This window comes from Hydra vulgaris, chromosome 11 (genome assembly GCF_038396675.1).
Source record: "Hydra vulgaris chromosome 11, alternate assembly HydraT2T_AEP".
Classification (NCBI taxonomy): Eukaryota; Metazoa; Cnidaria; class Hydrozoa; order Anthoathecata; family Hydridae; genus Hydra; species Hydra vulgaris.
Window position 1 is genome coordinate 30839576 of NC_088930.1, and position 14446 is coordinate 30854021.

A 14446-nucleotide genomic window follows, 5' to 3' on the forward strand; every position below is an offset into this window, starting at 1 on the left:
CTATAAATCAAATGCATAAAACTTTATTAAAGTTAAACATATTTTAAGATATATTCAAGTCAATAAACTGTTCTTGGATGTTTTATAATTGCTGAGAAAATTAATATAAACTTACAGCATCAATTAATTCACAAATGATTGCATTGTTAAAATAATCAATGTTAATCCATTCAATTCCCTATACAAAAAAAATTATTTATACTTTTCATTTTTAACTATCATCTTTATTCAAAAGTTAAAAAACCTCTCTAAAAAGTAGTCTAAAAAACCTCTCTTTTATTGAACTCACCCTCCCTTAGGGTGAGTTCAATAAAAAGTTAAAAAACCAACCTCTCTAACGTATTCTTCTTGTTCAGTTTTGAGGGTGAGTTCAATAAAAAGTTGCTGAAGTTTTTCATTGCAATAATTAATGATAAATTGCTCAAATGCATTCTCCTGCAGATAAAACACTTGTCATTTCAAATTTACTTCTTCAAAAAAATAGTCTTTGCTGGTTTAGCAATTATTAATTATTTACCTGAAAAACTTCAAAACCATAAATGTCAAGAACACCAATGACTTTTTTTCCATAAGAAACTTTAGGAGCCTTAAATTAAACAGTAAACTATAAAGTATTCTAAAAAAAACTGCATTAAATTCATGTAAAATATAAGTTTTAATTAAGGAAAAAGTATTTACTCTGATTTTGTCATTAATACGAAATATAATCCAGTTGAACAGTTTATTATAAATAGCTTTACAGAGTGCATCCCGACCATAAACAGCCTAAAAATGAACAAATAAAACAAAAAATGAAACACAATAGAAAAAATAACAATTTTAAGATTAATTTAATAATACTTAAGAGCATGTACTTTAAAAATGAAGTACATTTATTTACATAATTTTAACTGCTGAAACTTTTTACATACCTTTCCTTTACTAAGTGATGAAAGCACTTTATCAGAACCAGATTCAACAGTTCTAGCAATAAGAATATTTGTAAGTGTTTGAAGAGAACAACCAAACAGTTTTGCAGCTAACTCGATATCTATTTGTTAGAATCTTATTAGAAAATTAATGTTTTTAACTAGCTATTTTGATCAACAATTATGAAACTTACCTTTAAAGGTTTCAATATCAACGGTATCAACACCATTTTTGAAAGTATCAGTAAATTGAACATTACCAAGATGCAAAACACCTGCTACCAATCTATAAATCCCATCAATTTCATTCTCAAAAAAGCCAATTTTCTTCATGGCATTCTGGATAATGAAAAGTATTCAAAACTAAGTATAAAGTATAAACAAAAACATTAAATTTAAAAGAGAATTTTACATTCTAATATTACAACCATTACTATAATCATACTTTATATTAAATAACAATTATACAATATAATAAATAAACAACAACAGAGTACATCATATCATGTAATTTTATTAAACAATAAAAGAGTACATCATATCATGTGATATGTGATAATGATAGTTTAAGAGTGAGAAAGTGGTTGACAGAAAATTTATAAAAATATTAAATTATCTAAATATGTAAATTTTATGAGTCATAAAAATTTATAAACATACAAAAATATGTAAATTTTAGATCAGGGAAACCTTTGTTCAAAACTTAACAAATAAGGTTTTTTTGAGAATGAAGAAACAGTTACAGTAAAAGGATGCAACTTAAGCTAAATGAGAAGTAATGCAAGATTAAGTTTTGGTTAACAAAACAAGTAATGACAGCATCTTTGTTCAGTGACCATGGTAGTATATAGTGTTTTTCAAAATCAGTACTTTTCAAAAAACAGCTGTTTCTGTTTTAAAGTTTTTCATTATTTTTCGAATTTTAAAAATGAAAAGTGTTTTTACAATTATCTCATTTTATTATATCACTAATAAAAGTAAATAGCTTTTAATAAAAACATCTTTAATTTTTATAATAAAAATTCAAAAACACAACTCTTTTTTTTGAAGTAGCATATTCAATTCATCTTGTGGCAAAAGATTTTCAATCTAATTAAGATTTCCTGATTCAAGACCTGCTTTATTTATATAACTGACTCCAAAAAAACAGAAGGCTAAATTTCTTGCAAAAGTTATCTTTTGATGAAATAACTGCAAGATTCTTGAGGCTTCATAATCACTTCATATTGTCCTCATTCATTCACTCATCTATGAATTTTCAAATTTTTTATGAGCTTATAACTTAATTTGCTGTTCAAATCAGAAAGTTTATTGAACATAAAATGTAGCATTTATTCAGCACTTTTTAAAGTTGCATCTTCAGGAATGGCTCGTTAAATTATCTTCAGCTAATTTAACGAGCCATTCCATGGCCTTGAGTAGTACTATTATAGCAGAAAAGTCTAATATTTCTATTTTGTTCAACACTTTTAATTCAGTTAAATTTTACAAATTATTGACTAGTGGTTCGATCATAGTTGGAATTAGCATTCCATCCAAATAGAACTTTTACATCAAAATGAAGCTCCACCACAAAGTCAAATTTGTGCTCAACCTTGCTTAGAAAGACGTGGTTACTGACCATGGATTTCTTGATGAATTTCACAAGTTTTCATGAATTCTAAAGCAGATCATAATAATTTATGTCTTCCTGTTCAATTATATCATTGCTTATGGTTTCCGTATCCACTCCATGATCAATGTTGTTAATTTCACCAATCTCACAGCTATTCAAGTAATGCTCCTTAAAATCATCAACTCTTTTCTTTCATAACATATCACACACTCCCAAGTATAAATTGCAGCTATGGTAAACTTGAATGATGCAGGGAAACTCTTCTGCAGCTTGTGATCCAGACAACAATTCTAATTAACCTTAATTGCAACTTAAACCCTCGTAAGCTGTAAAATTATTCTAATAATTCTTAACTAATAATTCTTAATTGCTTTTCCATTAATGTTCCATTGTGTAAGTGAATAATTGAAACTAATTGTTCCATTAATGTAAGTGAAACTTGTAAATTGAAACTTGTTCCATTAATGTAAGTGAATAATTGAAACTAATAATGCTTTCCATTTATGTGGAGAATTCAAACTAATGTTTTCCATTAATGTGGATAATTCAAACTAATAATTAGGAGTGAGCAAAAACAGATATTCAGTCTGGTGTGTTAAAACCAAATTTGATACCCATTTTTTCGGAAAGTTAAAATTTCTCAATTTTCTGGAAATCCAATTATCCAGATATCCCATAATCGATATGTCATGAATATTCTGTGACTATTTGCTATTCGGCAACTTTTTTTACTATTTGGCATAATATTGCTAACTATTTGGCCGAATACAGAATAGCAGATTGTAATGAAAAAAATGCATAAAAAAGGATGACATAGAGCTATTATTTTTATTTTAACAAATAATTAATATATATGAAATTTTCATCCATTTTCATCCTTTAATGATAGCAAATGATTGCAAATTTCTCATTAATTATACATACTTCCAAATATAGCCATTCACTTAGTACACTGCCACCAGCAAAAAAATTTTATTAGCAAGTTCTGTTAGGATAATGTTTTGCATATGCTGACCACTACTGGTAAGGGTTTGCTGTCCACTTTATATATTTTTGTCAAAATTATATGTCCCTCATATATAAAATAAAATATTCAAGCAGACATACATATAAAAAATCTGTGATGGAGTTTTAATAAAATTAAAAAGTTTGATTCTCTTAACAAAGATAAAATGAATACTTAAAACATTTTTCAAACACTTCAATATTTTTTAAACTTTTATTTAGTATTCAAATATAATTTAATTAATTTTAAATAAATCAAAAATATATATAAAGAATATTCTAAAGTTGTAAAAAACATATTTTTAAAAACATATCTCTAAAGAGATTTATTTACATCTTATCTTCATAAGCTTATTTGGCGCCAAAATTTTAAAAGTTTTCATTTATTCAGCATTTCTTGCCTTTCGTGTCAAATTAAATCGAAACACAAACAGCTATTTTCATAACTACATGTGTTTTAAAAACACATTAGCACAAACAATAGTTTTATATCTTACACTCTATAATTATAATAAAGATAAATATTTAGATATTTTATTTATTTATAAATAAACATTGCATTTACTTTTAAAGGAAATGATAATAAAAATACTTAATTATATAAAACTATGATTCTGTTAATGATAAACTAACAAAAAAAAAAACCTATTATAAAAATGTAATTAAAAGAAATAAAACAAAAAAAGTAAATAACTTCTTTGAAATTAATCTTTGCTGTTTATAATTATTTAATTCTGTTATAAATTATGAACATTAGTAAAATGCTAAAAGATAAACTTATTTATTTAACTTATACTATTCTGCAACATTACCTATAAAATCATTGTTTTTTAAAAAGTATGAAAAACTGGATTGGATCCAGATATCTAATTAGTTAATAATTTTTTATCCAAATCTGAATTTATAAAAAAAACAGATATCTAAATTTCAGATTTTTTAATTTCAATACCAGACCAGAAATTAAGATATCCCGTTGTTCTGATATTTTTGCTTGCCCCTACTAATAATGTTTTCCATTAATGTTCTTGTAAATAATTCAAACTAATAATGTTTTTCATTAATGTTCTAGTGAATAATTCAAACCAATAATGTTTTTCATTAATGTTCTTGAGAGTAATTCAAACTAATAATGTTTCACATTAATGCTCTAGTGAATTCAAACTAATAATATTTTCCTGTAATAATGTATAATAATGTTTTAATGAATAAAGTGAATGGCTAGTAGTTGCATCTGTAAGAACTGTTTAGTTCAACTGTAGTAGTTGCATCTGTTTAAATTTCAGATAAAAATTTCAAATCTTACACTTAAAAGCACAAGGCTAAACTTGTTTCTCTGCACAACAAAGATTTAGTAATATGATTTCTGTAAGTAATAGGGCCAGTATTTAATGGAATGGGTTTCCTAAATTCACTTCATCTGCAGATTCACCGTTGAAGAGACAAATGTTGATATATCTAGTCTAAGTAAATCATTATCTGTCTTTGACTCATGAAAGTTAACCTAAGTTAATTAGGCTGATCTAGCACAGGATTTTTATTGGCTATAAGAACTGAGCTTATAGAATCACTTTAGAAATGATGTAGATTGTCATAGATTCAAAAGTAATTTAAAAGCATAAAAAAAACCAGTAAGACATTATTCTATTGCCTGTTGCACATCCTGTTGCACATGCTGATGAAATGAAGTAGACACGCAAGAGCATACAGGAGCAAAACTATGAAGTTGTTACAACACAAGTTAGTGATACAAAATCTGTGTTTCTTATGCCTTTTGGACAGCAGGCCTGAAGCCAGTTACTGCAAACATAGAAAACAACTAGAAAAGAATTCTCCTCATGACAGTTTTATAGGGGTATGACAACTTTTAGCTGTACTGCATAATATATGTTTTCTACTTGAATGTATTCTGTTGAATGTTGAAAAGATACATTGCTGTACTTTGTAGATGCAAGGTGCTCCAAATGATAAACACTATTTATTTATACAGCAGTCAAATAAATTTTTTTTATTTTTTATAATAGTGTTATTTAAAGCTATTATAAAATTAGTATGTTAAAAATTTATTTTACTTTGTAATTATTTTTAATTATGTAAATTATTACATATAATTATTTTTAATTATGTAAATGTATTCTGATGCATTTTGACATAGTAATGCAAGCAAATTAAAAGAATTAAATATAAAACTAAAAATAAAATTCAATAACTATATATATATATATATATATATATATATATATATATATATATATATATATATATATATATATATATATATATATATATATATATATATATATATATATATATATATATATATACTTTTATTATATATTTTATGAAAGTCCTGTTTCCTTAGCAAAAAACTTAAATAAAAAATTTGCTATTATGTTTGTATTTTTTTATCATGTATAATATATGTATTATAATAATTATATAAGTATTAAAATTATCAAAATTTTTCTAAAAATTGAAAGTCTTTTTAGTTTTGTATTTATTCGGACAGTACAGATAGCTTTACTTTTTGGAAATTTCGATTTAGATATGGTCTCAAAGTTACTTTTAATTTGGACCGTAGAGAAAACTTTACTTTTTTCCCGCTTCGTACATCGTTTTTATATCACGACTTATATCATTGTTAAATCACCCAAAAATAATTTTTTAACCACTTATTTGGCTAAAATTTATCTGGTCTTATTTTAGTATTTAGTTAATCTTATTACAATATTTTTTATATATTATAAATCCGCTCATTTTCATATTATTACCATTATCAAGGAACTTTTATGCTATATTACCTTACATTCATTACTCAGCTTTGTTTTAATTTTCACATGCACAATTTTCGTCTTTTATTATTATTCAGAGAACTTCTTTTGTCCTTCACTACATGTTTAAATCTTTACATTTTTGCAGGCAATAAATATATATAAGTATATATATATATATATATATATATATATATATATATATATATATATATATATATATATATATATATATATATATATATATATATATATATATATAAGTGAAAATTAAAACAAAGCTGAGTAATGAATGTAAGGTAATATAGCATAAAAGTTCCTTATATATATATATATATATATATATATATATATATATATATATATATATATATATATATATATATATATATATTCTACTATCATATATTACTTGATTTATAGTAATGATTTTAAGTTGCGCGGGTTGTTCATTTTCTTACACTTTAGATTGGTTAACAAAATTCGAATGAAGTATCTATGACAACGAGTTTTTTGAAGACTCTAATGTGTTTTATCTAATTTTAAAAGGGTTTTTAATAGAGTATATTGCCATTTGATTGTTTTTGGTTTATTTATGCTGGAAGTACCTATTTGGTTTAAATGGTCTCAGGGTGAAATTTATTAGTATTTTCTGTTTGCATACTTTAGTTGCTTTAGTTTTGTTCTGGTGTTTTTATTAGAACTTTAATTTGTTGTGAAAAGCACGAAAAAGGTACATAATAGCATAATATCAAGCTTGCTTCAGTTTACAATAGGGGATAAATCTCTCGCCTTTTTTTGTTAGGACCGAAAAATTGGAAGTTTGTTCGGCTTTCAATGATAGTTCGATTTATTGTGTACTTTCTCAACCATTGAAACGATTAAAACAATGATCATAAAGGATTTTTTAAACATGAAGAATAATATTTTAATAATAATACACTTTCTTACTTTAGATTCTATTTTCTATCTCTATAAATCTCAAGGAAAACTGTTGGAAAAACTTATGGAAAACTGTTCCCATATCTGGGACGCATCTTCTAATGATGCTCTTTCTCTTTTAGACAAGGTGCAAAAACGCATTGTAAACATAGTTGGACCTGCTCTTGCAGCCAACCTCCAACCATTATCATATCGTTGTAATGTTGCTTCTCTATTTCTTTTCTACAAATACTATAATGGGCACTGCTCTAAAGAGCTAGCGTCTCTTGTGCCATCTACTAAAATTCATTCTCATGTTACTCGTCATTGAATTAGGTCTCATCCTTTTTCTGTGACTATTCCTAAGTGCTCAAAAACTCTTATTCGTCTAGTTTTTTTCCTTGAACATCAGTCTCTTTGGAATTTGGTTCATTCATCTTGTTTTCCTGATTCATATAATTTGCAATCCTTTAAGTGTTCCATCAATCGTTATCTTGCTCTACAATCTTTATCTTTTCTCTTCCAGTAACTTCCAACTTTAATTAGTGGTTGCTTATTTATTTAATTAGTAGTGTTTTTACCGGTGGTATGGTAAATGGTTTATTTAGTTACTTTTATTTATATTGTACAGTAGATCTACACTTTTTACATCATATCATCAAAAAATATTAGTGTTTTACAAATTTGGGTATGGTTGGGTTTTAACTATTTTCCTTGGACCTATACTTTTTAATTTACATTAACGATCTTCCAGATATTCTCACATCTAAGGTGGCATTTTTTGTTGATGATACTACCATTCATTCTTGTTGTGATAAGAAACCAACACTCGCTGATTGCTTGGAGGGGGCATTTGAACTTGAAAAGGATCTCACTTCTGCTATAGCATGGGGCTCACAGTGACTGGTGAACTTCAATACAGATAAAACTCAATTTTTTTTAGCCAATCGTTACCACAATAAGTTAGATCTTCCTCTATTTATGAACGGTGATGTACTTGATAAGTTATCTACTCTTCATCTTCTAGGATTAACTCTTACTTCCGATCTTTCTTGGAAATCATATATCAAATCAGTTGCAAAATTAGCATCTGCTAATGTTGCATCTCTTTATCGAGCTCAACACTTTCTTACTTCGGATTCTATTCTCTATCTCTATAAATCTCAAATCAGACCTTGTATGGAATACTGTTGCCATATCTGGGGCAGATCTTCTAATGATGCCCTTTCTCTTTTAGACAAGGTGCAAAAATCCATTGTAAACATAGTTGGACCTGCTCTTGCAGCCAACCTCCAACCATTATCACATCATCGTAATGTTGCTTCTCTTTCTTTTTTTTTACAAATACTATAATGGACACTGCTCTAAAGAGCTAGCGTCTCTTGTGCCATCTACTAAAATTCATTTTTGTGTTACTCGTCATTCAATTAAGTGTCATCCTTTTTCTGTGACTGTTCCTAAGTGATCCAAAAACTCTTATTCGTCTAGTTTTTTTCCTTGATCATCAGTTCTTTGGAATTCGCTTCCTTCATTTTGCTTTCCTGATTCATATAATTTGCAATCCTTTAAGTCGTCCGTCAATCGTTATCTTGCTCTACAATCTTTATCTTTTCTCTTCCAGTAACTTCCAACTTTAATTAGTGATTGCTTGCAGCCTTGTTGGAAGCGAAGATGTTTAAAAATAAATAAATAAAATTTAAAAAAGCAACTTGAAAAACTAAAAAAAGTTTTTCAGCATAACAATAGATTTAACAGTAGATTTGAATTAAAGAAATTGTTAGAATGTTGGTACAGAGGGCAACGCACTAAACCACTGCGCTAATGAAAATATATGTTGAACAGAAAAACAAAGCATTTTATAAATTTTTTATGCCAATTGTAATGATTCAACAATTTTGAAGCTGATAAACAAGCACAACTATATTGCATAGCAATACTGCACAGAAACTTATAAAGAAATATTTATTGAAATAAAATTTTATTATAAAGAAATATTTAAAAACAACAACAAAAAAAACAAAACACAAATATAAAAATTACATTTAAATAAATTATTATTAAATAGAACTTTATTATTTATATATATTTTTACATTTGCATATTACATATGCAAATGTAAAAAGCAATATGTAATACTCTAATGTAAAAAATCTACTTATATGACATTTAGTATTAACATCTGTGTAAACGTCAGTACTACTAACAGTAGGTAAGTTAAGTTTGCAGATTGTATATTTAAGAATCATTTATGTATAATAAAATGATAGTTCTGCTTGCTAAAATTACATCATGATTTAATAACAAGTCAAAGTCAGCATTGAAAACAGCTTAATTAAAAGTTTTTTTCATTGAGAGTTTATTGCAGAAAAGTTGTTATAAGAAAAGTCTAACAGATAGAGTACTTATTTGACATACCTAGCTCATGTGACACATTTTCTGGGTCCTTATCTGCTTTATAAATAAATATAGTCTGCATAAATTTTCCTGCAGCAGTAGATTTTGAAAAACACCTGGAGAAATGTCATGAAATTGCAATCTATGTTAGAGACTTATGTTAAGTTTTTACATAACTAGTTAGGTAAATCGGTTCATTTAACGCAGTGAAGAGACTATTTTTTTTTTAAAGTAGGAAGACATTATACATGCGAAAAAAAAGCATGTATTATAGTTTCTTTTGTTCCAAAAGCAATAATTAAGTGAATTATTTTTCTACCATTTACAAAAAAAAAAAAAAAGAAAAAAAGAAGTATAGAAATTGAGGTCGATAGAAGATAGAGGAATAAGTATAGAAATAGAGGTTGGTGCGGAATAAACTTACCAAGACAGCTAGTATACCATTAAAAATACAAATGGGAAAATTAAAGAAACTAGATTAAAAAAAAACTATAATCTTTTATATATTAATATAAAAGATTTTATATATTAATATAAAAGATGATTAAAAATAGCAAAAAAACAGCAGCTGCAAAAGGGTATTACGGACTTATTAAAAGCACAAAGGATTGTGAATTTCTTATTAAATCTGATATTATTAAATTATTATTTAATAATGTTAAAAGATATATAAAATTTTAAAATATAGATTTAAAAATATTAATAGTTTTTAATTAATATTAAAATATATTATTAAAAATTATTAAATCCACATTGTGGATTTAATAAAAAGAACTTTTTATTTAAACTCTTTATTTAAAAGCAAGATTTATTTAAAAGATTTTTTCTCAAGTTTGCAGTATCAGTTTGAAACAAAAATTAAGTTTTGTTGCCTATTATATTAATGGGTATAAAAGAAAATAGCAAACATACAAATAGAATACAATGTACATTTTTACCAAATGTGAGCTTTTTCACAAAATTAACTTGTTGTTAAGTTGCCAAAGATAAAGCAAAATGTTGCATTCCAATCGACCAATAAACATTTAGACTAGAGGCACCCATTATCTTATATTCAGTAGGACTTTTTTGGTAAACTTACAACCCTAACCAATATTGAATTGTATTGATATTTTATTTTTTAGAACTTAAAATCTGCATTAGTTGGGTATTCTAAAATTATTAAAACAGTGATATTTCAGAATATCTAAATTTTTTTTAGTTTGAAATTAAAAACTATAAAGATGCATTACTAAAAAATTAAAAAAAAAAAGGAAATATGAAAACTTATTTCTGACCTAAAAAACTTTATTAAAAAAAACTACCCATAAAGAAAAGCTTTGGAAATCAGAGTTAAATACTTTAGAGAATTGCTTTAATATACCACTAATAATATCAAATAACTTACATCATGAATTGGTTTAAAAATCCCTTATTTACTTACTAATAAGTAATGGTCAGTTATCAAACATACACAGACATAAATATATGTGAAAAATTTATTTGTCAATAAATAACTTTTTTAACAGAAAAATTCAAAACTTTAATTCTTTCCAAAACTAAGTTCATTCGTTACATTTATTCAAGCTCTTTAAATTGTTTTATAACAAATTTTGAGAACTTATTACATTAAATGCTGTTATATTATCACAGCAAGCCTTCCCAGAAAAAGTGTGTGGTTTTTTGTCTTCTATGTCCACGCACAAGTATTTTCTTTTAAACAACTTGGTCACCGCCGCTTTTTTGCAGCGTTGCAGATAAAACTAAGTTTCAAGAAATTAAAATAAATTTAAATACCAAAAATTATTAGTTTAAACAATTTCTGCACTAGTATTTTTGTTTCTTTAGTGTGGTTGTTATTTTCAGCGATGAAATTAGATAAGGCAAATCAAAAAAAAACAAAAAACAGTTTTAAATTGACATTTAAAAGAGCACTTTTATTAATTTTTTATTCGTTTTTTATTAAAGAGGAAAGCAAAAATATAAATTGCTATTTGTTTGTAAAATAAATTTGTATAACTTTAATGTAACAAGAATATAATCCCCCTATATGAATATGTCTATGAACTGCATGCATATACTTTAATAACTTTTTTTATTATATAATTACATTTATATGATCTTAAGTATAAGCATGTTTACCTTATTTAGATAAGATGTTTACTTCATACATGCAACTGCTTCATATCCTGCTGCCTTGTAGGATATGCTTTTCTAGGCAAAGGTTAGAAGAAGCCAACTTCAACTTAAAACACCCCCCACCTTGGGGCTCTTGGTTGAGTAAAGGTTAGAGATGGTATCTCAATAAAAATACTCATCTTGGGCAGATATTAGATGCATCCGGCTACTGTCTTGTAGAAAACCTCCTTGGCAAAGGGATAAACAGATTCTATCTGTTGACCAGCCTCGCACCCCTTCTTCATCTATTAGGCTGGCACACATGTAATTTTAATATATCAGAGGCTTTAAAATATCAAAGTATTAACAGTGTCAATTTAAAATCAGCTGTCTCATCTTGTGATCTCAGTGTTGATGGTTATCTTCCTTTAATTTGTAAAGACTCTAATAGTCACATGCTTGGCCTGGGCATTTACACTTGTAAGAATTCACCCATTTGTCAGGAAACAAGGTTTAAATCCACATACTATTCTTTTATGTGCTTTCGTTTAACACCGCTTTATCGCCTTTCTCTTTGTTCTATATCGCTCACCTTCATCTTAAGACTGCACTCTTTTTGATGTTATTTCTGATCAAAACGACCAAGCCCTGTCTCTTTATCCACCAGCCAATATCATTGTTGTTGGTGAATTTAATGCTCATCACACTGAATGGCTTGGCTCTAGTGTCAGTGACTCCGCAGGTGTCACAGCCCATAACTTTTGCCTTTCTCAATCCCTAACTCAAATAGTCAACTTTCCAACTCACTTTCCAGACAACCTGAATCATTTACCTTCTTTACTCAACTTATGTCTTGTTTCTGATCCTAGTCAGTGCTCAGTTTCTCCGCATTCACCCTTAGGTGCTTCTGATCACAGTTTGATCTCTCTAAAACTATTATATCATTCTTCTTCATCATCAAAATCCTCCTATCATCATACCTCTTACAACTACCTTAAAGCTGACTGGGACTCTTTCTGTGACTTTCTTTGTGATGGCCCTTGGGTAGAAATCTTTTGTCTTCCTGCTGACAAATGTGCTTCTCACATAACTTTGTGGATTAAGATTGACATGGTATCTTTTATCCCGTCTCGACAATTCCAGGTCAAGCCTCACTCTTCTGCAATCCCCAATCGAAACCGTTACTTCCATTTCTATCACCAAAACAATTCTCCAGAAAACAGACGTCTGTTTATTAGTGCTAGAAATTATAGTAAAAAGGTTTTGTCTAACACTATTCTCAGGTCATGAAATCTAGTATTTCATCACAAAAATAAAGCTCTTGTGACTTCTGGAGAATCTTTAATAGTATCAAACCTGTTATTCTACCTCTCTTGTATGGTTCAGACTTTGTCACCTCACCTAAAGAAAAGCTGAACTGTTTGCTAAGAACTTTTCATCAATATCATCTCTTGATTCCACTAGTTGCATTCTATCTGATATAGCCGTCAAACAGGTTGATCCATTGCTTGACATTTGTATCACTCCAGCTTCTGTATCAAAAGTAATTGCCTACTTAGAATCTTCTACAGCTTGTGGTCCGGACAAGATACCTTTTATAGTCTTGCATAAATGTTCTCCGGAGTTGTCGTCTAAACTTTCAGAACTATTTAACAAGTACTTATCAGAGTCTTGTTTTCCAGTCTGCTGGAAAGAGGCACCTGTTATCCCTGTTTTCAAATATTCTGGAGAGCGATCTGACTTGTTTAACTACTGTCCCATTATTCTTTTCCCTATTATAAGCAAGGTTTTTGAATCTTTAACTATTAAACACTTAACCTCTCATCTTGAATCTAATAACTTACTTTCTGACCATCAATATGGATTTTGATCTTCTCGTTCTACAGCTGATTTGCTAACAGTAATAACTAATAGGTTTTACCGTGCATTAGATAGAGGTGGAGAGGTTAACGTTATCGTTCTTGACTAAAGCTTTTGATAAGGTTTGGCATGCTGGTCTTCTCCATAAGCTTTCTTATTACAGTGTATCTGGTAACATCTTTAAAATTATTGAACATTTCCTTTCCAATCGTAGTATAAAAGTTGTCCTTGATGGACAACACTCTTCTTCTTATTCTTCAGGGGTTCCTCAAGGTTCAATCCTTGGCCTATACTCTTTTAAATTTACATTAACGATCTTCCAGATATTCTCACATCTAAGGTGACATTGTTGGCTGATGATACTACCATGATTTCAGAGAGTGTTGGCTTCTTATAATATACTTGTCATGATAAGAAGCCAACACTCTCTGATTGCTTGGAGGGGGAATTTGAGCTTGAAAAGGATCCCACTTCTGCTACAGCATGGGGCTCACATTGACTGGTGAGCTTTAATTCAGATAAAACCCAATTTTTTTCAGCCAATTGTTATCACAATAATTTAGATCTTCCCATATTTATGAACGGTAATGTACTCAATGAGTCATCTACCCTTCATCTTCTAGGACTAACTCCTACTTCTGATCTTTCTAGGAAACCATATATCAAATCTGTTACAAAATTAGCATTTGCTAAGGTTGCATCTCTTTATTGAGCTCTACACTTTCTTACTAAGGATTCAACTCTCTGTCTCTATACCTCAAATCAGACCTTGTATGCAATACTGTTGCCATATCTGAGGCAGATCTTCTAATGATGTCCTTTTTCTTATAGACAAGGTGCAAAAACACATTGTAAACATAATTGGACATGCTCTTGCA

General features: G+C 28.0%; 1 protein-coding gene across 1 annotated transcript in view; it reads right to left on the bottom strand.

Moving 5' to 3' along the window:
• Window positions 1–14446, bottom strand: part of LOC100212949 (unconventional myosin-Ia) — a 68075-nt gene that overhangs the window by 26519 nt on the left and 27110 nt on the right. Inside the window, exons 15-20 of the mRNA XM_065810746.1 lie at window positions 1103–1247; window positions 912–1030; window positions 679–765; window positions 518–586; window positions 331–435; window positions 116–178 (exon numbers count right to left, since the gene is read on the bottom strand). Coding sequence (XP_065666818.1) covers window positions 116–178; window positions 331–435; window positions 518–586; window positions 679–765; window positions 912–1030; window positions 1103–1247 — 588 coding nt within the window. The remainder of the gene's footprint in view (window positions 1–115; window positions 179–330; window positions 436–517; window positions 587–678; window positions 766–911; window positions 1031–1102; window positions 1248–14446) is intronic.